At 39.6% G+C, this 23,281-nt stretch overlaps 2 protein-coding genes across 2 annotated transcripts; both read left to right on the top strand.

Moving 5' to 3' along the window:
- Positions 1–2,785: 2,785 nt before the first annotated feature.
- LOC135160010 (uncharacterized) lies at positions 2,786–4,171 on the top strand. The gene is made up of 2 exons (XM_064116127.1): positions 2,786–3,323; positions 3,666–4,171. The coding sequence occupies exons 1-2, from the start codon at positions 3,179–3,181 to the stop codon at positions 4,169–4,171; spliced, it is 651 nt and encodes a 216-aa protein (XP_063972197.1). The 5' UTR covers positions 2,786–3,178.
- Positions 4,172–10,370: 6,199 nt separating this feature from the next.
- On the top strand, positions 10,371–12,617 carry LOC135160997 (uncharacterized). Its single transcript, XM_064118221.1, has 3 exons — positions 10,371–10,779; positions 10,864–12,195; positions 12,271–12,617. Exons 2-3 carry the CDS (start codon positions 10,893–10,895, stop codon positions 12,615–12,617), a joined length of 1,650 nt encoding a protein of 549 aa, XP_063974291.1. The 5' UTR covers positions 10,371–10,779; positions 10,864–10,892.
- Positions 12,618–23,281: the final 10,664 nt, after the last annotated feature.

The following is a 23,281-nucleotide window of genomic DNA, read 5'->3' as shown; positions in this document are numbered from 1 at the left end:
GACATACAACATTTTTCAGTCTCCGCGCAATGTGATGTCATAATACCAGAGCTCCGCCAGTGTTGTAATGCGGAGCTAGATGCGCTGATCGGCCGTCTTAGTGACACGATCTAAATTGCAGTCAACTTGTTATGTAACGACTGATGGTTGTTATCCAACCGAATAAAACCTGCAGTGTGGCAACTTTTCGTGAATGTGGTTTTGCCGCGCCGAGCGAATTAGTCCAATTTTCACATGGGGAAGCCCAGGGCATAGCGTGGTACGCAGGGCACGATGGGGTACCCTGAATATATTTGAAGGATTTGAAGGATTCATTTATATCCATTCTGACTAATGCATGAAAGACCTGCAGAGAGAAAAGAGAAAGTCATGCATGCCTTGTTCAGTTCCCCCTCGAAAAAAATGGAAGACGGTCAATAAGAAAAGATAAATTCATATTTTCAATATTCCAAAAGGGACGTTTGAGATTCCACATTTGTGATGAACTAGTCAGTTATAATTGATCGTCTCCTTCATGTCGATGAGTTATATTCATAATTGCGATGAGGAAATGAAGAATAAATAGACACATTTGTGGATAGGTACATATATTTATAACGGTTGCGTCTAAGGTTCATGTCAACTATAAATTCTCTAATTCGTCTGAGATAATGTAACTGCAGGAAGTAAGCGGTTGGTAAGCTGATGTACGCATTGTAGAAACGCTCTAAATAGGTATTAGTAATATCGATCTCAGACGAATATGATATTTTATATTTGTCATGTTGAATAGTTTGAAATTGACCATGTTGAGCAAAGCGATTATAGCCATCGACATGAACGATGAAGCTTTCAATTGTAACTGAAAATCACTCTCATTGAACCGTCAAATCCATATGATAATCACCAAAATGCTTATTCACACAATCACAATGCAGTGCAAAATGCACCTGACTTACAGTAAGCAAATGACTCATTGCATTGCAAAATTATAAGCATACAAAAGGGCTCTCAGTCAGGTCACCGCAATAATCTACAGTGCGTTCATCAGTAAACCGACTCCTTGCTTCCCGAAGTGACAATAGTAGTAACCCAATGGAGTTTTGCATGAAAAATTTCGCGTTCAATGGATACGAAGTTGACAAAACTAGCTGAAGACTAGATCTATACTCGTACTCATTGAAAACAAAATCCAGCATGAATTACTCCTTTTTTTCCAGAAACGCGCCGCGCCAGCAACAAGCCGTCTTGTTATCACTGTCGTATGAAATATCCGAGCGGATGGACTGTTTTGAGCCAAAGGGGTAGGTTTCATGGACGTCACTGAACGCCTCGAAAACAGTCCGCACGACAAATTTTTGTCTACGTTGGCGACAAAAAATGCCGATTGTTATTCGGCCATAGGCAGGCACTCATGTGGCAGCACTCGCCTTGCGCTCGTGTGTGTACACATTCTTCCACGAACTAATCCCACCATCAACCCCCTTTGTACCCTTGCACATTCATCCCAACCTCAACCCCTCCTTCTTTTTTTCAGTGCCGTCAGTTCACCCTCCCATCTTCATTTTTGGTTGTAATGCCCTCATTTAACCTGACAACTCCCTCTAATTACCCCCTAAATCGATCCACATATACCTATGGAGACATTTTTTTGTTACCCCGTCGGCAATCTCTGAAATGGGGTAGTGAGGGTGGGAAATGGGGTCAAAATTTATGGGTACAGATCGACTCAGAATCACCCCCTCAGTCGATTGACCCACCCCTGTGGAGACATTTTTTTTGGACCCCGTCGGCCAGCTTGGTAAAGTGGAAAGGAGGGTGGAAAAATGGGGTGGTTTTTATAGGTACAGATCGACGCAAAATCACCCCCTGAGTCGATTTACCCAGCCCTGTAGAGACATTTTTTTTGCCCCGTCGGACGGCTTGGAAATTATGTGATGAGGGTGGGAAAATTGGGTAGAAATTTAAATGTGTATATGGGGGTCGAATTTTTTATTTTATAACCCCATGATATCATTTTGAAAAGGGTTGGTAAGAGTGGGAAAAGTACATTGCAGTTTTGCATACATCCCCTCCCCGCACTCCCGCCCTGTGTTCTCGCTATAGACCCCCATTCAACCTCCGCGGCAAACCCCATGGAATTTTCGAATAAAAAAACAAATGAAAAAATTTTTAGGGGCCCTCCAAAACCCCTTCTTTGATGTCGCCCTGATTTCCAGCGATTGCCGTAGTTACCGACAGGGCATCGCGTGAGATCAAGCTTCTGGGTTTGACCGCGAAGTGGGAGGGCGTAAAGTCGCCAATTGTAGAAAAATTCCCTCCATCCGGGCCTTAAACGATGGGATTGCCTGCATTTTAATTTATAGTCGCAATATTATTTTATTGCACATTATTTGTCTAATATTTGACATTCACACATTCTAATCAGTCAACTCCAAATGATTTTAACAGATGGCGATATCTATTCACAGGGTGTGGCGGATCAGCCTCGACCGGAGTCCAGCCATACCGACGGAGGCACGCGCCAGCGCCAACGGCGCAAACAATTACTAGTGCCGAGGATGGATCTAGGGGACTCGACGAGGCAGCCATTTTAGTCCCTAAGTTAGATATAGTCTAGTTCCTTTTGTGGTACGACACACGCGGCGTGGCCACGCGCTTCCCTTTTGTATCTTTACTCACGTGCAATCAATAAACATAATATTTTCTACATATTTGTGTGTTTTATGTGAGACCCACCATATCTCCATAAGGGTTGAGTAACTAATCAATAGATGGCACTACTATGTAAAACCTGTGGCCACTCCGTCGTCTAGTCAAGACATTACCGACCGAGCCACATCCAACCAGGAAACTGCCCAACCTGCCAAGCGACCTCTCACGAAACCTTGTGAGAGAAAGCTGAAGCTTATTCCTCGTGATCTCGCTGACTGACTACAGCTGTAGCGTGCTGTTCCTAGAAGTTTATACATATATTAATTAAGTTATTATTTATACACTAGTGATTCTATGACAATAAATACTGTTGACGATACCAAAACCAATTGCGAACAATTTATGTGGTATAGCACACAACGACCACATTGGTGACCCCGACGTAATTGCGTTGGATTTTGGTATATAACCTAAAACATCACCACGTTGCTTTAAAACTACTTCCTACAATTTGGCACGTGCCATCGCTCTCTAATTCAACAAAATGACGATTGATCGTTCTCCAACGCGGTCCCAACAACGAGAGCAACAACCTACAAATATGGAATCGCAACAACAGCAACAGGAACAAATTGAAGAACTTCAGAGACGCATTCAGGAACTACAGCGCGAGCAAGCACACACCTCAGGTACATTCACCCAGACCGGCACATTGCCGTTAGACTCACAGGGTAGCCCAAATACCTACGGTGCTGTAGCTTTAGTAGACACCATCAGACTACCACCATTCTGGAAGACAAACCCAGAATTGTGGTTTTTACAAATCGAGGCTCAATTTAATATCAGGAGGATAACAGCGGATAACAGCAAATATTTTTATGTAATTTCCCCACTGGACCCCGAGGCCCTCAAACAGGTCTCCGATGTCATCAAACATCCCCCAGCACAAGATAAGTATTTGCTTCTCAAGGAAAAACTTATCAAAAGACACACAGAGTCCGTGGATAAACAACTACACAAATTATTGACAGGTTTGGATCTTGGCAACAAAAAACCCAAGGAGCTTTTGAGAGAAATGAGGACACTCGCGGCCGGATGCGTCACCGATGAGATGATGCGATCTTTATGGATGAACCACATGCCCATCACGCTACGTAGCATCCTATCGGCAACAGAGACCTGGGAGCTAGAGAAAATGGCTGAATTGGCTGATAGGATTCATGACATTTCCTCATCACCAACCGTAATGGCCACAACTCACACAAGTCACTCCACATCGAGCCTGAGTGACAAATTGCAAAAATTAAGCGATAAATTTGACGCATTATTGCAAGGATTCAGTGACCTCAACATGAAATTCAACAAACTCAGCAATTCACGTCATCGTTCGCGCTCAAGGTCATTGGGAATTCCTCCGGGGAATCCTTCTTCGAGAAATACCTCTCAAATGTGCTTCTACCATATGAGATATGGAGACAAGGCCAAACGTTGTACCAAACCGTGCTCATTCAGCTTGACAACCCAAACGGAAAACTGAACGAGCTGTCGTCAATAAATTCTATTGGCGACAGCAATTCCATTAACATTATAACGGAGGTTAGATTGCATCTGATTGACAATATCAGTCGACAGAAATTCTTAATTGACTCCGGTTCAGTGGTATCTATATTACCTGTTCAGTATTTTTCCACTAATCCTAAGTTAGACGTTTTTAAGCTGTTCGCAGCCAATTCTTCAGTGATTAATACATATGGCACCCAGGTACTCACGTTGGACTTCAATCTTCGAAGAAAATTTACATGGGCATTCCTTCTCGCTGATGTTCAGTCAGCGATCATAGGAGCAGATTTTCTAGCCCACTACTCACTGCTTGTGGATCTCCACAACCGACAGATCATTGACTCCATCACTTCATTTACATCAAAAGGTGAAGTGAGCAGGACGTCACTCTATGGGGTATCGACACTAAGTTCTAATCCATCGTACCTGGACCTGCTGCAAGAATACATTGCCATCACCAAGCCTTCAACTGGACCAATGTCACTGAAGTCTTCGTCTGCTCATCGAATTGTTACCACGGGTCCTCCAGTCGTCGAGCGTCCTCGAAAATTAGCTGGGGAAAAAGCTGCCGCGGCAAAGCACGAGATCAACATCATGTTGGAATCGGGAATTTGTCAACCGTCAAGCAGTCCTTGGGCCAGTCCAATACATCTAACACCTAAAAAATCAAATGGTTGGCGACTTTGCGGAGATTACCGTAAGTTAAATTCAAGCATAATACCAGACAAATATTCTCCACCACTAATCCAGGATCTGTTTCCATTGTTGTACGGCAAAACAATATTTTCCACACTGGATCTGGTTCGTGCATACCACCAGATACCCATGCACACGGACGACATCGAAAAAACCGCTATCACCACACCCTGGGGACTCTTCGAGTATTTGGTGATGCCCTTCGGACGAAAAAATGCTACGCAAACCTTCCAAAGATTCATCGATTCAGTATTCCGGGATCTCAACTTCGTTTTTGTGTACATTGATGACATACTCATCATGTCCAGATCACCTGAAGAGCATCATGAGCATCTTCGAATAGTTTTTGGAAGATTGCAAGTACAGCGTTTAACCATCAATGTCGATAAAAGTGTACTTGGACAATCAGAAGTCACTTTCCTCGGCTATCTCATCAGTTCCAAGGGCTACAGACCATCAATGGAACGCATAAACAATATTACCAACTTTCCCAGACCCGAAACAGTCGTAGAACTCCAACGGTTCTTGGGAATGGTAAATTACTATCGTTGTGTCTTCCTTGAGGCAGCAACTCACCAGATTCCTCTCAACAAATACCTGAAGAATGCTCAGAAGAAAAACAACAAAACAAAGATCAACTGGACCAGCGAAGGCGAGAAAGCATTTAAGATTTGTAAGCAGAAGCTCAGCTCCATTGCATACATGGCTTACATTTCTCCAACAGCACCACTCGTGCTCACCACCGATGCCTCAACAACAGCCCTCGGTGCAGTCCTCGAACAAATAAAGGATGATGTTGTCCAGCCAGTCGGTTTCTTTTCAAGAAAACTGAGTGATACAGAAACCAGGTATTCCACGTATGATCGTGAACTCCTGGGAATTTTTTCTGCCATTAAACACTTCAAACGTCTTCATGAGTGTCGTCAGTTTGTCATCAAAACAGATCATAAGCCACTGACTTATGCATTTCAGCAGAAGTTAGAAAAAGTATCAGACCGTCAATTAAGACAGTTGGACTTTATTTCTCAATTTTCTACTGACATTGTTTATGTGAAAGGTGGAGACAACGTAGTGGCCGACGCACTGTCAAAAATTAACTCAGTTAGTTCTATCAACATGCCAACGATCCTTGATCCTCAGACGATCTATCAAGCACAAGAGCTTGATGATGAATTATCTGACCTAAACAACAGTAATTCATCACTCAAGCTTCAGAGACTAACTGTACAACCAGATGTGAGCATTTACTGTGACATCTCTGCAGGTATTGTTCGACCGTACATTCCAAGTACACTTCGAAGACGAGCCTTTGATAGTGTTCATGGCCTAGCACATCCCAATGGGAAAACAACTTCACACCACATCAAACAGAAGTATGTTTGGCCGGGAATAAAGCGTGATGCCATCAAATGGGCCAGAGAATGCCTGGCATGCCAACGATCAAAAATACATCGTCACAACCGACTGCCACCCAAGGAAATCAATGTCCCAGACAATCGGTTCAACCACATCCATCTGGATCTTATCGTTCTTCCTGAGGTAAGAGGTTTTCGTTATTGTTTAACAATAATTGACCGATTTTCCAGGTGGCCAGTCGCTGTACCATTACGTGACACAACAGCAGACACTGTGGTTACTGCACTTTTTGATCATTGGATCTCTCAATTTGGAATACCGTTAACAATTACAACAGATCAAGGTTCTCAATTCGAATCAGCTCTATTCCGAGCCCTCACCAACTTCATAGGAGCGAACAAGGTCAGAACAACGCCATATCATCCCGCATCAAACGGAATCATAGAAGGTTGGCACAGAACCTTGAAGGCAGCTCTTATGTGCTCAGCCAAACCTTGGCCTGATATTTTGTCCACGGTCTTACTTGGTCTCAGAACCTGTTTCAAGGAAGATCTTCAAGCAACACCAGCAGATCTATTGTTTGGTACTGGTTCGAGGATTCCGGGAGAATTTTTCATTCATCAGGACGTTCCTACTAACCCACAAATTTTTTTAGAGAAGCATAGGCAATACATGCGCGGACTTCGCCCCACACCAATCTCTCATCACTCCAAGACGAGGATGTTTCTGCTGAAAGACCTGCATACATGCTCACACGCCTTTATTCGGTGTGACCACGTGAAGGAACCATTGGAACCTCCCTACGTTGGACCCTACCGAATCATTCAACGTATTGACGACAGGCTGTACAAATTGGATGTCGAGGGGAAGGAGAAGACCATCTCGATAGAGAGATTAAAACCAGCATACATTGTCAAAGAGGACTCAACCGCTCCGGAACCACCAGGAGTTGAAATTTCCCTCCAACCTGCTCGCCCTGACGAATGGGAATCGTCAATCGACAGACCGGTGAAAACTTACTCTCGCAAAATTAATAAAACCGTATCTTTCAGCCTTCCTCCTTCTCAAGATACTCGGGGGGGAGTACATGTGGCCACTCCGTCGTCTAGTCAAGACATTACCGACCGAGCCACATCCAACCAGGAAACTGCCCAACCTGCCAAGCGACCTCTCACGAAACCTCGTGAGAGAAAGCAGAAGCTTATTCCTCGTGATCTCGCTGACTGACTACAGCTGTAGCGTGCTGTTCCTAGAAGTTTATACATATATTAATTAAGTTATTATTTATACACTAGTGATTCTATGACAATAAATACTGTTGACGATACCAAAACCAATTGCGAGAAAATTTATGTGGTATAGCACACAACGACCACAAACCTACAAACGTGTCACGTTGTTTGTCCGCGAACCACTTCACCGATTTTAATGAAATTTGCACACCGTGTGCAGTTTAATTCAACTTACATGGTAGAATAGCTTACAGCTCAATTTACAGTCGCAGTATTAGTTGATTGCAAAATTATTTGTCTAATATTTGACATTCACATACATTCTAATCTGTTAACTCCAAATGATTTCAATAGTTGGCGATATCTATTGACTGGGTTGAGTAAGTAATCAATAGATGGCGCCGATATGTGGAATCTACAAACGTGTACTATAACCTACAATTCAATAACATAACCACCACGTGTTGTTCAGGCTAAAATATAAGTTAAATATATTTTGTACGAACGGAACGAAAACGAAATACTGTGAAATTCAGTTGTTTTTACTGTAAAATTTTTGGTGTTAGCTTAACCGGCCACGTGTTACTTAAACTGAAGTGTAAATTAAATTTATATTATAGTGAAGATAATAGTAAAGGTCAAAACTCTTCAATTACAATATATACATGTAAGTATTATCACATATTTATAATAGTCAATTGATGTATCTATGAGAAAATGCTACAAAGCTCCCCACACGTTTTCTAGAATTGTACAATTTTTTTTTCTTCACTTTTATTTAACCCTTATTAACTATCAGGTGTGTGAATAAGTCTTTCCCGTTTTTTGTAAGAGATGCCGCCACCAATACTGTGCGAGTATTCAATGGTTACATATGTCATAATCAAAGCTTATTCATCTGTCAACAATTCCACACTAACACATTAGTTGAAATTTTTTCGCATCATAAATTTTTGATATCGCGAAAATGTCGAAATTTGAGCCGAGTCGACGTCATTTGCGGGAAGTTTCACTTTATTGGTTCAATTTGAAGAAATCTGCTGCCGAGGCGCATCGATCGCTTCAGGAAGCTTATGGAGAAGGTTGTGTCGATGATTCAAGTGTTCGCGGATGGTTTCGACGCTTCAAAAGTGGTGATTTCGACGTGGAAGACAAGGAGCGTTCCGGGCGGCTGCAAATCTTTGAAGATCAAGAATTGGCGACTTTGCTTGATGAAGATTCGTGTCAAACGCAAGAAGAACTTGCTGAAGCATTGGGAGTTGACCGAACAACCATTTCCAAGCGTTTGAAAGCCATGGGAATGATCCAAAAGCAAGGAAATTGGGTGTCGTACGAACTGAAGCTGAGAGACGTCGAACGGCGTTTTTTCACTTGCGAACAGCTGCTTCAGCGACATAAAAGAAAGGGTTTTCTGCATCGTATCGTGACTGGCGATGAAAAGTGGATCCGTTACGATAATCCGAAGTGAAGAAAATCATGGGGACTACCCGGCCATGCATCATCATCGACGGCCAAGCCAAATATTCATGGCGCCAAGCTCATGCTCTGTATATGGTGGGACCAGCTAGGTGTGGTTTACTATGAGCTTCTGAAACCGAATGAAAGGATCACAGGCGAGGTCTATCGACGACAATTGATGCGTTTGAGCCGCGCACTGCGAGAAAAACGGCCACAATACTCCGACAGGCACGACAAAGTTATTTTGCAACATGACAATGCTCGCCCACATGTTGCACAGCCGGTGAAAACATACTAAGAAACGCTCAAATGGGAAGTCCTACCCCACCCGCCGTATAGTCCAGACATTGCTCCGTCTGATTACCATCTCTTCAAATCGATGACGCATGGCCTGGCTGACCAGCACTTCCATTCCTACGAGGAAGCCAAAAAATGGGTGGATGACTGGATAGAGGCCAAACCGGTCGAATTTTTTCGCAACGGGATTCGTATGTTGCCAGAAAGATGGAAAAAAGTTGTAGATAGCGATGGCCAATACTTTCAATAATTCATTTGTAACCATTTTTTCACAATAAAGGCTCAAAATTTGAAAAAAACGGGAAAGACTTATTCACACACCTGATAATATTTTGCACTTCTCATTTCATTGTACTTCAATGGCATGTTTTTCTGTTTTTTTTCTCATATCGAAACGTTAACATTATTATTTCAGTAATATGCCACCGAAAAAATGTAATCTAAACAACGTGAGGAGCAGATAGGCACAACGCAAACGTGTTGCAAGAGCGCATGAATCGGCAGAACAAATCGCTACAAGAAATTCAGCTCAAAGAATCAGGGCGGCAGAGAGTCGTGCACAAGAACCTCAAGAACAGCGTGACGAACGTTTGCGATAGAATATTACGAGAACAAGAGCGGCACGAGAACGAAACATTGCTATAGCACGAGTACACGAACGACATAGGCAGCGGATTAGCCGCTCATTAATACGTACATCATTTGGTCGTCTTGCTTTTGAATATGCGCCAAATATTAACTACTCTGCACATTCCAAAATTGCTATCGGTGGAATGGATATAGTATGTCAATATTGTCAGGCATTGAAATTTCGGAATGAAACACCCAGCATGTGCTGCGCATCAGGAAAAGTTGTGCTATCACCTCTTCCCACTCCTCCGGAACCTTTATTATTCCTTCTTGCTGGCGATTCAGATGATTCAAATTTATTGTTGCGTAAGATACGCAAAATTAATTCTTGCTTCCAAATGACGTCATTTGGCGCAACTAAAATCTGCGATTTCGCGTCTGATCGACGTAATTTTGAAACTACATTCAAAATACAAGGCCAGGTGTACCATAACATCGGATCATTGATGCCCATGCCTGATAATAATCCGAAATTTCTTCAAATTTATTTTATGGGCAATTGTGAAGAGCGCGTGACGACTCGGTGCCAGTATAAGTTCATTGAACAAACAGAGGAAAGAGCAATTGTGATATTGCTGGAAACCTTTTCAGAAGATCAGAATCAACTAATTCGATTGATTAAAAGAGTTTCGCCACGACTGCAAAATGACAAACTATCAAATCGTCATCAAAGCCGACAAAGTACCATTAGGTGAACATGCTGGTAGATTCAACGCTCCAACTGTTGATGATGTTGCCATTATTATGGTCGGTGATGCAGTTGACAAAACAGCTATAAGAATTACACGGCGAGACAACACTGTCAGTACCGTTTCGGATCTACACCGTTCATATGACGCACTGTAATATCCATTAATATTTAGGCAAGGACAGGATGAATACCACCTTAAAATCAACCAGTGTGATCCAAATACAGGTAAATTTGACAATTAACTATTTATTTTCTTACTGTATATACGAACTTCAATTTTTTATTGTATTTTATTTTCTATTGTTTTAGGTGCTTATGGAAATAAAAAAGTTAGTTCAATGAACGACTACGCACACCGAATAATGGTTAGACGAAATCAGGACAACTATATCCTACGATTTCGTCAGCTATTTCATCAATACATTATTGATATGTTTGCTAAGGTTGAAAGCGAACGCCTGCGATTCATTCGATACAACCAGGCTAAATTACGATCGGAAGAATATATTCACTTACGAGATGCTGTTGCTGGAAACATCGACGGAAATTTGAATCCCAATGACATCGGTAAGCCTTTCATTTTACCTTCACGCTACATCGGCAGTCCACGGAATATGCAGGAATACATACAAGATGCCATGACTTACGTACGTCATTACGGCCGACCGGATTTGTTTATTACATTCACGTGTAATCCGAATTGGCAAGAGATACAACCTTTACTATTACCAGGACAACAAGCAATTCATCGTCATGATATAACTGCACGTGTGTTCAAACAAAAATTGAAATCCTTAATTGATTTTATTGTTAAATATTCAGTTTTTGGTATCACACGTGGTAGGCTGTATACGGTTGAATGGCAAAAGCGAGGATTGCCTCATGCTCACATTTTAATTTGGCTTCAAGATAAAATCCGTCCAGAAGAAATTGATCAAATAATTTCAGCCAAAATTCCAGACCCATTAATTGATCAGGAATTATTTGATATTGTTACCAAACACATGATCCATGTGCCGTGCGGTGCTTTCAACATGACGTCATCATGCATGGAAAATGGAAAATGTAAGAAAAAATTCCCAAAGCTGTATACGAATGACACCATTACGAATATTGACGGTTATCCAATGTATCGCCGCAGAAATAGTGAGAATGGTGGCCACATATTCACAATGCGACTACAGAATTATCCGAATCAAGTAGAACTTGATAATCAGTGGGTGGGACCATACTCACCATTACTTTCAAAAACATATGCAGCACATATCAATGTTGAGCTTTGCAGTTCGGTAAAATCAATTAAGTACATTTGTAAATATTTAAACAAAGGCAGTGATATGGCCATATTTGGAAATATCAATAACAATGACGAAATAGCACGATACCAAATGGGCAGATACATTAGCAGTAGCGAAGCTATTTGGCATATTCTTAGCTTTCCCAGACACGAAAGAGATCTTTCTGTCCAGCATCTAGCAATACATCTTGAAAACGGTCAACGTGTATACTTCACTGAAGAAAATGTTTTACAAAGAGCGCTTGAGGCTCCAAAAACGACTCTAACCGAATTTTTTACATTGTGTCAAAAATCTGATATTTTTGGCCAATTCGCAAAGACATTGATATATGCCGATGTTCCACGTTATTTTACATGGAACAAATCTAGGAAAAAATGAGAGCCACGAAAACAAGGAAAACTAGATCCTTCCATTACAGACATATTCAAAGCTAAGACATTGGGGCGACTTTACACGGTACCTCCAAAGCAACATGAGTGCTTCTATTTACGTTTGTTATTGGTGAATGTTCCCGGACCAACGTCTTTTAAATTTCTGCGAACAGTTAATGGTAGAGTATTCAATACTTTTCAAGATGCATGTCGTGAACTGCAATTGCTAGAAGACGATAACCATTTGGACTTAACGCTTGCTGATGCTGTGTTGACATCAACACCCAATAACATTCGTCAGCTGTTTGCAATTATTTTGACGACATGTTATCCATCACAAGCACAAACTTTATGGGAAAAATTGTATGACAGAAGACATATTGCACCGAAATAGACAGACAGATCAATGCCACAATATAGATTATACGCCAGAGATGGATAATGAAGCGTTACTGTTCATCGAGGATTTATGTGTGGTAATTTCAAATTTACCACTTCATCATTATGGTATGCCACCACCTAATCGCCCAGCTACCGACTCAGTCAACGTCGATTTACAACGAGAAAAACAATATGACCGTGGAAATTTAGCAACAATTATTGTGAGCAGTGAGCCATTACTGACATCAGTACAAAAAAATATTTATGATCGGATTATGCTGGCTGTTGCTGCTGAACAAGGTGGTTTTTTTTTCTTGGACGCACCAGGGGGAACCGGTAAGACATTTTTAATATCGTTGATTCTTGCCAAAATACGGTCGCAACAGAAAATCGCATTGGCAGTTGCATCGTCAGGCATTGCGGCTACTTTGCTAGATGCTGGGCGAACGGCACATTCAACATTTAAGCTGCCATTGGACATTCATCATAAACCAAATGCAATATGTAGCATAAAAAAGAATAGTTTAATAGCTGCAGTGTTGCGGAAGAGTTCAATAATAATTTGGGATGAGTGCACAATAGCTCACAAATATTCACTCGAAGCATTGCATAGAACTATGCAAGATTTGAACGGCAATAATAAACTTTTCGGTGGTGCTCTCTTAATTTTGTCGGGTGAGTTCCGACAGACCTTACCGGTTACACCTCGCTCTACTTTCGCGGATGAGATTAATGCATCTTTGAAACAATCATTCTTATGGCGAAGTGTAGAAACACTTCGATTGACGATAAACATGCGCGTACGATTGCAAAATGATCCATCAGTATAAATATTTTCCGAACAATTACTAGATATTGAGAGCGGCAAAATAAAAGTTCCTCCTAAATACAGACCCTCGAGACCCTCGTGACCCTCGTGACCCTACCGTGGGCAGAGGTGATACTCCTACACGGCGCGTCCCCAGGTGGTGGATAGGGGAGTGCCCGGCTGTTCCGTAAAGAACGATGGGTAGAGGCGAAATAAAATAGTCTCCGCGAACCAAACACGCATATATCGATGGACATGGATAAGCCCAAGTCAAAACAGTTTACGGTGCAGGGGAGGGATACCCCAGTGCAGGCGTGTGAGGGTGCGGAAGCAGGCCCTCGCTCGTCTACAGCAAGCGACTGCAGCGTCATGGAGGTGGAGTGTTTGGCCTCCTTGGCGTTAAAAGCCACAAGTGAGAAGAGGAGCAAAAACCCGGATAAGGGACAAGAGAGGGTGGAATTTACCCTGCGCGGGATAGGCCAGGCCGGGTCATCACAAACCCAGCAAAAACTACCCTGGAAGGGGGCATTCAACAGGCTAGAGGGACTCATAGGTGAGCTTTATGAGATCATACAGCCGAAACAGAATGTCCACAGGGCGATTAAGGCGAAGGTCGCCGCGATTTGTGGGGCCTTTCGCCGGCTGAAGGACCTGGAAGGAAAGACCAGGGAGATTCCGGAGACGGGAGCGGCTGCTAGTCGGACGGACTCAGGCCTCAAGCTACCGCCTCTGCGGGTAGACTCGGACACGACCACGAAGGATACAGATGTGAAGCCGGAGGATGAACGCCACATCCGTAAGGGACTGAGGAGGAAACAGTCCAAGGAGTCGCCTGGATCGACAAATCAAGTCGAGAAAAGGAAGAAGCCGCAGACGCCCGCCAAGCTCAGGGTCACACCCCCCCGAGGTGGAACCGCCGAACAGGCCTACCAGCCATACCGAATGGGTGGTAGTTGCAGGGAGGAAGACGGGGAAGGGAGCTGGTGCTAGCCAGCCTGTGGGCGGCCAATTGAGAGAATATATTTAATTGTCATGTTTGTAATTAATAAGATCATAATGTCAAATATGGGTTTCAATGCCACGATACCGAATTTGAATGATGATGGCGATAATGGAATTGAATTTTTTAGTGAATAACAGGAATGATACATTTTATTAGCCACAAATTATGTCAATTGAAATGACAGTCAAAAATTAATAAACTAAATCCATTACAATATACCCATAATCATTTTCATTACTTACTATACAACTTGAATAGTTTATTTCCAAAATTGGTTGCTTATTTTCGAGAAGTTAACATTAAAGGATTATACATGTAAAGTCGTGACATCGGTCACTTACGATAGAATAAGTTGGAGAAAAATTTTGATATTTGTCGTGAACAGAATCTACGGACATTTTTATTTTAGAATTTGTAAGTATATTTTTTAGGCATGTCGTTAGATATGAGCAATATAAAAATAACTTGTTATTCCACCAAGGAGAAGTGATGTAGGGTAACAATATGGAGCACGTATATAATGACATTGTATATGATAAAAAAACTTGCTAATAAAGCTGATACAGTCCAGGTAAGATTATGAACGTTTATTCTGCTATTTAAAAGATGAATGGTTATGGTAGTTTGAGGAGGACCGATCAGGAACTCACAGGCATCGAAAGGGTTAAAGTCATTGGAGGCCACTTTAACATCCTCTGCCTATTTCTTAAAAAACAAGAGAATATAGTCAGAAGGGGAACAAAGTTTTCCAACAACTACCGCACAGCCCTTTCCGACTCAAAAGTAGTTTCGATGCCCCCTGAGGCTCCGGCCGGTCTTCAGGTCAAGCAGGGCCATAGCGGTCAAAATGACACGCAGGGTTATGAACACCAGAAGATTCATAAGAGCCCTCAGTGCACAAAAATCATAGAAGTTACGAGGGGCTTCGATCTACAAGGATTGTAGTGGTCCCGAAGTTCGTAAAGGTCTACAGCATCATTCAGGTCATAAGGTCATAAGAACCATAGGGGTCATTATGATCACAGCGCTTTGCAGGTCTTGAACGACAACGAGCGTAGTTTGTCTTTCAATTGCGGTTTATTTCATTTATAGACATCGCATAGAAGGGGATAGAACCCTGACAATCGACGAAAGTTTAAAAAAAAAAATTGTGACCCTCTCCTGAGAGTTCCAAAGACCACCCTTGTGTTTTATCAGCCCTCAGAAAAAAAATGAATAAAATTGACTTATATGAGAGGAAAAAAAAATTATATTTTCACATTCAAATTTAAATATTAATTTGATTTTCCAGGAATCTCATTTTAGTTTGGTGATACATAAGCAGCGGTATAATTAACGATGGAAATGCAGGAGTTGTATGTATATAAAATATCTGTTGTTCAAAGTTAGCTAACCCAAGGCTGAGGCAAAAAAATTAAAGGGATTCGCCTTAAGACTTCTTCCGAGAGAAGAAAAAAGTATTTTTTTCATGTTTTTCCGTATCTTACGGCCTTATTGACATTCAGGGGACTCTCAAGCATGAGACTCCTCTGACCAGTTCACCTTAATGCTCACCTAATAACTTAAAATCCAATTTAATTATTAGGTTTTCATATGTCCACAATTAATATTCCTAGTATCGCTTTTTCCCAATAATTTTTAGTATTTAAGTAATGCTTCTCTGAATTAAACTACATTAGATTAAATGAAATTGAATATGGGTGTTTGAGTTTTCGTACTATTTATCTTAGTAAACACAAAAATGAAAATTTTGTGGCTAATTGATTTACAGCCACTCATTGTCTTATGGAAGCTGAACGCTCTAGAGAAGAAGCCCTTGGTGTGACCAGAGCGACCTGAAGAAGTACGAGCAAAAGTTGGCCAGGGATCTCAGAAAAAAGTTCAAAACCCAATCCACGCACTCTCTGAGTTCCAGAGTCCAACTGGGAGTGTCTAAATTGGAAAGTTCTATTGGAAAGTTAAGATCATAAAACGATTAAAGAAGAGAAGCGGCTGTTATTTCTGCTGTTTATTATTTTTAAAAGCAGCAGAAAAAAAAAGTTTTCAATCGGAAGGAGAAAACTTTTTAGGAATATACATATTATCCTCTCAATTTAAAACTAATTCATACACTGTTCCACTCAAACTATTCAAACATCAAATACCAAAAAAAAATAGAAGGAAACCATGATTAGCAATGTACATAAATCAGTGAATTATTTGTTTTAATTTACCATTTAGAAAAATGTATGTGGATGTGACTAAGTGTTTTGCAAACCACAATGAAGAACGCTATGCAATTAAAAATTGAATTGCACTCTGGAATTATATTAGACTTGGACAGTCGTTATAATCATGAGAAATAAAAGGAAAAGAACCATTGCAGCAGGGCTAATTGATTTATACAATTTTCTACTGGGTTTTATATGAATATTCGCTTTGAGATCATGACACATCATTTTGTTATTTGTAACCATCAATATTACCTGTCTATATGATGTATTTCATGTCCAATGACACCGGCAACATTTTCATCGCAATTGGTATAGAGTACTCTATTCTATGCGTCACAATATTTATATTTTTATTTGAATATTAATGCAGACATAATGAATGGATTCAACAAACATTTACAAATTGAAAATTTAAGTGCTTAATTAGGTATTGTTATGCATTAAAATGCTTTTTTGTGTACTAATAAAACAATTGGGAAAATGAAATTTGTGGCGTAATATTGACAATTGTTTGAGAGCCTAGTGATTGACATACTTGATATATTTCAATCACGTTATTATTATTTTCCCCATTATTCCTCCTACGAACATGGGGTAATGTGAATAAATGATGATATTTAATGTGAAGATCAATTGCATATAGTAAATGTAATCAAGCATGAATGCACAATATCTCCGTTAGTTCTTTGCTGCATTATTAATTGTACCGTATTTCGACATTTTACTTTTCCCTTCAACAAGAATTTGTATTAGCAGAATTCTAATATGATGTATGAGGGAACAATAATATAAATAAAAGAATATTTTGCTATTGATAAATTATAAGCTGCCAAATAGGAGATGTTTTTTTTTGTAGTTCATTCCAATGGAGGATTTAGATGATTAGCTGGTTCACCTGTATTTTATTATACAACAATTACAGTATACTAGTATTCGCATCATTTTATTTGACAATGTACGGTTTTTTCAAAACAATGTTGTGGAGAGTGTTATCAATTGATTTCGTGATGTAGGTGTAAAACGAATTATCAATGCAATGTAATCAGACTAATTTGGAAAATAAAATTTTATACATAAATATTTCGATTCAATGGGATGAAATTTTTTTGAGAATTGTGTATGATGTCCATTAATCATGATAATTATAATTTTTCCCACCTAATTGGCCGCAAGTGTGGATTTAAGTAGGTATTCTATATTATAATAAAAAAATTTCATATCTTTTTGGGTACAAAATTATTATATATTTTTATTGGCCAGTCTAACTGTTAACGGCATTATCGTAAATGTGACGTTGTGTATGTGTGTTTTTGATTTTATTTAACCGATAAGACGGGAGTAGAATTTCAAATCATCCGCCAAGGAAAAAGTCCCTAGCCGTGCTCATGGTGGGGGGAGCGTCAGTGAGCTGCGCGCTACGTGGCTTCAGTATGCTCTGAGATGGCGGCTGCACGTGGATGCCTTTCCCAGCGTCTCGCGTATTTCGCCTAATTTATTTAATAAAATGTGGAGTTTAGATTATTAAAGTCTTTAATTAAATGTAAATAGTTTCGGGGCGTGTAATTAATATTGTGAATATTGTTTTTGAAAGGTTAATAATAAATAGTGAAGGAATTTGTGGGAAGTGTGCATGAGGACGCTTGAGCGTGACTCGTTGGTGGGTTGGTGATGAGGCCTAATTTGTTAAATAATTGGCCAAATTGTTGCTAAAAAGACTGGTATATTGTGCATTGAGTGGGATTTTGTAAAATAATAAAATGGTAAATGGACTAAAAAACGAGTAGCGTCTCCACAGAGCTGTGGGACGAAGGGATGGTGCGGCGAGGGGGGGCAGCCGTACGTGTTCGTGTTTGTTGGCGGCATAGTGATGACGCCTAATTTATTAAATAAATAGTGAAATATTGCTAAAAAAGACTGGTACATTGGGTGTAAATGGATTGGCCCAGGAAAGTGTGTGCATTCAATGACATTTTTAAAAATAATAAAAAGCTAAATGGACAGTTGAGAAATGGGTAGCGTCTCCACAGAGCTGGGAGACGAAGGGATGGTGCGGTGAGGGCGGGGCAGCCGTACGTGTCCGTGCTTGTTGGCGGCTTGGTGATGACGCCTAATTTATTAAATAAATAGTGAAATATTGCTAAAAAAGACTGGTACATTGGGTGTAAATGGATTGGCCCAGGAAAGTGTGTGCATTCAATGACATTTTTTAAAATAATAAAAAGCTAAATGGACAGTTGAGAAATGGGGAGCATCTCGACAGACTTGGGTGGCAAAGGGATGGTGCGGCGAGGCGGGGCAGCCGTGCTTGTCGGCGGCTTGGTGATGACGCGTGACCTGTCAAATGAAATAATTGGATAAATTGTTGGTTAAAAAAAAGTGGTAAATTACGTGTAAATGCATTGGCCCGGAAAGGTGTGTTTATTGAGTGACATTTTTAAAATAATAAAATGGAAAATGGACGAATGAAAAATACGTAGCGTATCTACAGACTTGAGTGGCAAAGGGTGGGGGGGGGGAGTTGTGCGCGTTGGTGGTTGTTGGTGCGTCGGTGAAAAGGTGTAATTTGTTTAAAAATGGTTAAAATTTTAATTTAAAAAATAATCAGTCGGGTTGTAAATACAGTGGCCTAAAAAAGTGTGTGCATTTTATTTAAATTGTGGCATAATTAAATGGTTAATTGGGTAGTGATAAATAAGGAGGTATATTCAGTGAGCAGTGCGGTGAAGGGATGGGGGGGGGGGCGATCGCTACCGATACGGGCGGGCAGCCAGTGGTGTGTGACATTTGTAGAAAAAAAAATGAGTGCAGTGATGTGGGGATAGTGTTTTTTTTTTTTTTTAATGTGAAGTGAGCTGTGGAAAAGGAGGAATGCTGAGACAGTATTCAACAGCAGGCGACAGTTTGCAGTTTGCAGTTTGCAGTTGGTATCTCGGTGAGTCAAAAATTAAAGAATTTTTATTTAATGTTAAGCAATTGTGATAAATTTTTAATTATTTGTCACAAATGTTTAACGATGCTCATGATGAGCTTCTAGTGGATAAGAGGTACGTTTATCAGTTGTGAGAAATTAAAATTAATTAATAAAGTGAAGCTAGCCAGAGTTGGGGTTTTTGAATTAATTAGAGAATTAGCTCTTAATTGGGTTTTATATAATTTTTTTGTGTCGTCAGTAAAAATAAAATGGTGAAAAAGCTTTGTTGAAAAATGAATTTTTGTAATTTGTCATGGATTGTTGGACTCAGCTGTCTTATATACTGGTGGTTGTAGGAAGGGGTGTTTTTGGGGGGGCGCGGTGGGAAATGAAGACGGGCGTTGCTGTAGACTTCAGCGGCCGCCGTCGGATCCCGCACTTTATCCGTCGGACTCGGACGTGCATTGTCATAGCCGTCGGAGTGCGACCTGTACCTCGATTTACCCGTCGTACTTGGCCGTGGTGAAGTGCGACGTGGAGTCCCCTTTTGTATATGCCCAGTATATTGGGCGGTAAAAAGCGCGTAAATTGAGGGTGGAGGGGAATGAAGACGGGGGGACCGTCCAGAATTCGACGGCCTCCTTGTCGGAGCCCCCGGGGTTTTGTTCCGTCGGAGTTGGACAGCGAGGAAAAGGTGTCTGATTCCGACGAATCGTGTCCACGAATAGAGCCATCGTGTATTATATAGGGGTGGAAAATATTTTTTGGACAAGCCTCGACGCATTGAATTGAATGCGGAGGTTTAGTATATGCGGCGGCGGCTAGTTTGGGTGGAATGGTAAATTATAAGAAATGAATATTTGAAGAAAGCTTTTTCACGATGAAATGAATAATTAGTAAAAAAATAATTGAGTCGGATGGTTAGCTTGACAGGTGTATATTTGTTAGTCGGAATTTAGTAATTTGAATTGTAAATAATTTCTCACAAATGATGAATAACCGTAAAGAGAACCTCGGGGGGAGGAGCATTTTAATGTAAAAATGATAAGGTAGTAAAAATGTTTAACATCTGTTATGGGGGGGGGGGAGGCTGCGGTTGATGGGTGTACTGTTATTGGGAGAAATATAAATTGAAAATGTTTTTTTCATTGCTATTTCATCGAGCCTGAGAAATATTTAACAAGGCTGATAAAGAATTGCGTTTTTTTGTGGGGGATTTTAGTGATGAACCCGGGGGTTGATCGCTGTGAAAGTTGTAAGGTACTGTTAATGGTATAAATATAAATTTGTAATTTTTTTGAATTGATATTAAATGGCGTGAGCATGTTTTTATGAATAGAGAGAGTTAGAAGCGAGGTTTTGCAAAGCCTAGTCATCATGAAGTTGTAAGGGTTTCGCTAGATGGTGTCAGTCAAGAAATTGGTGGCCCTGCGAAACTTGTCACCCTTCAGACTAGATTTGCTTACCTTTGGAATAATATCGTTAGACTGGTGAGGATATTTTTATGGATAGAGATTGACAAGAGAGAGTTAGAGGCTAGGTTTTGCAACAGTTAGTCAGAATAAAGTCCTAAGAATGTCACAAGAGGGTGTAAATGAAGGAATACTTAGCAACGCGTGTGAAAAATAGGGTTTTTAAAATTGATTAAAATTTTTTGTCGGGTTGTCAGGTGTTAAATTCAGAACGTATTGAAAATGGGTGAAATAAAAATTTTGAAAATAGCTTTAATGGATATTCCATCGTGTGAGACGAATATTTAGCAAAGCGTGTGAAAAATTGAGTTTTTTAAAATGATTTTAATGTTTTGCGGGGTTGTCAGCTGTTAAATTCGTAACATATGGAAAATTTTGAACCAATGTCGGTAATTGGTTAGAGCGCGGGTGACTTGTTCCACACGTCGATAACTAGTCTGTCGGTAAGAGTATTCGACGGTCGGTATCTCGGCGATGGGTAAACAGTCGACGAAGTGTAATGACGTGACAGGGTTATCAGCCGTCAAACTTTTACCGTATTGAAAATAGTTAAAATAAAAATTTTTAAAATAGCTTCAATGGATATTAAATCGTGTGAGACGAATATTTAGCAACGCGTGTGAAAAATAGTGTTTTTGTTATATTGATTTTGATGTTTTGTGGGTTTGTTATCAGTTAAACTGGTAAGTATTGAAAATTGTTAAAATAAAATTTTTTAAAATAGCTTTAATGGATATTAAATGGTGTGAGTCGAATATTTAGCAACGCGTATGAAGAATTCCGTTTTTTTTTTATTGATTTTAATGTTTTGCGGGGCTGTCAGCTGTTAAATTTGCAACATATTGAAAATGGTTGAAATAACAATTTTGAAAATAGCTTTAATGGATATTAAATGGCGTGAGACGAATATTTAGCAACGCGTGTGAAAAATTCCGTTTTTTAAATTGATTTTAATGTTTTGTGGAGTTGTCAGGTGTTAAATTTGCGACTTATTGAAAATGATTAAAATAAAAATACTTAAAATAGTTTTAATGGATATTAAATGGCGTGAGACGAATATTTAGCGACGCGTATGAAAAATTCCGTTGTTTTTATATTGATTTTAACGTTTTGTGGGGTTATCAGGTGTTAAATTCGTAACATATTGAAAATGGTTAAAATAAAATTTTTTAAAATAGTTTTAATGGATATTAAATGGCGTGAGATGAATATTCAGCAAGGCGTATGAAAAATAGGGTTTTTTAAATTGATTTTAATGTTTTGTGGGGGTGTTAGCTATAAAATTTTGAAGATATTGAAAATAGTTGAAATAAAAATAAAAAAAATAGGTTTAATGGATATTAAATGGTGTGAGACGAATATTGAGTAAGGCGTGTAAAAAATAGTGTTTTTTAATTGATTTTAAAGCGTTGCGCGGTTGTCAGCTATTAAAGTTGGAAATATTGAAAATTTCGAATGAGATCGGTAATCCGGTAGAGCGCGGGTGAGTTGTTTTACGCGTTGATAACTAGATTGTCGGTAATCCGATTGGTCGGTCGGTATTTGGGCTGTTGGTTAAACAGTCATAATAGTTTTAGGGGTAGCCGGCTCGAAGAGTCGATAACTCGACTGAAGGTAATCACAGTCGTCGGTCGGTATGTCGGCGATGGGTAAAGAGTGATTACAGCTTTAGGGGTAACTGGTTTGAAGCGTCGATAATTGAGCTGATGGTAATGCGATTGGTAATTTTTGACTTATATATAAAATATTAAATTGAAATAAATACTTATAATTAATAAACAAAATGGAATATTAAATTAATATATTAATTTATTATTTTAAATTTAATGTAAAAATACTTTGTTTTTTGAATTAAATGGAATTGAAAATTTCTAATCTAATAAATTCAGAATAAAAAAATGATATTTAATAGTTATATCTATTTGTAAAAATATGGAAAAATTTAATGTTTGAAGTGAAAGTCATGTTTTTTGATTTATATAAGACAATATAATTGATTTGATATGTTTATTTTGATTAATAAGTTGCTTAATTTTGTTAATTAAAAATAATTGTTATTGAATATTAATTTTAGTAGAAATGAATTGATTAACTTTTATTGTTCCAATAGTTATTAATAGAAGTTATGTGGGGGCTAAATCTATACAATATTATTTATTAAATAGATTTAGTTGAATAATTTAGTTATTTTTTATAAATTGAAATTTCTTTATTTAATAATAATTGTTTAATTATTATTATTATAATTATTAGGAGTTGTTCGTTTTGGG

The sequence above is a fragment of the Diachasmimorpha longicaudata genome, chromosome 3 (assembly GCF_034640455.1).
Source record: "Diachasmimorpha longicaudata isolate KC_UGA_2023 chromosome 3, iyDiaLong2, whole genome shotgun sequence".
Lineage (NCBI taxonomy): Eukaryota > Metazoa > Arthropoda > Insecta > Hymenoptera > Braconidae > Diachasmimorpha > Diachasmimorpha longicaudata.
Note: the sequence above shows the minus strand (reverse complement) of the source record. Positions and strands in the feature narration are given on the sequence as shown.

Coding starts and splice junctions, on each gene's coding strand:
- LOC135160997 (XM_064118221.1), top strand. CDS start 10,893: ATGAACGACTACGCACACCGAATAATGGTTAGACGAAATCAGGACAAC. Junction 12,196..12,270: donor GATATATGCCGATGTTCCAC/GTTATTTTACAT, acceptor CTTCCATTACAG/ACATATTCAAAGCTAAGACA.
- LOC135160010 (XM_064116127.1), top strand. CDS start 3,179: ATGACGATTGATCGTTCTCCAACGCGGTCCCAACAACGAGAGCAACAA. Junction 3,324..3,665: donor CGAGCAAGCACACACCTCAG/GTACATTCACCC, acceptor AATTATTGACAG/GTTTGGATCTTGGCAACAAA.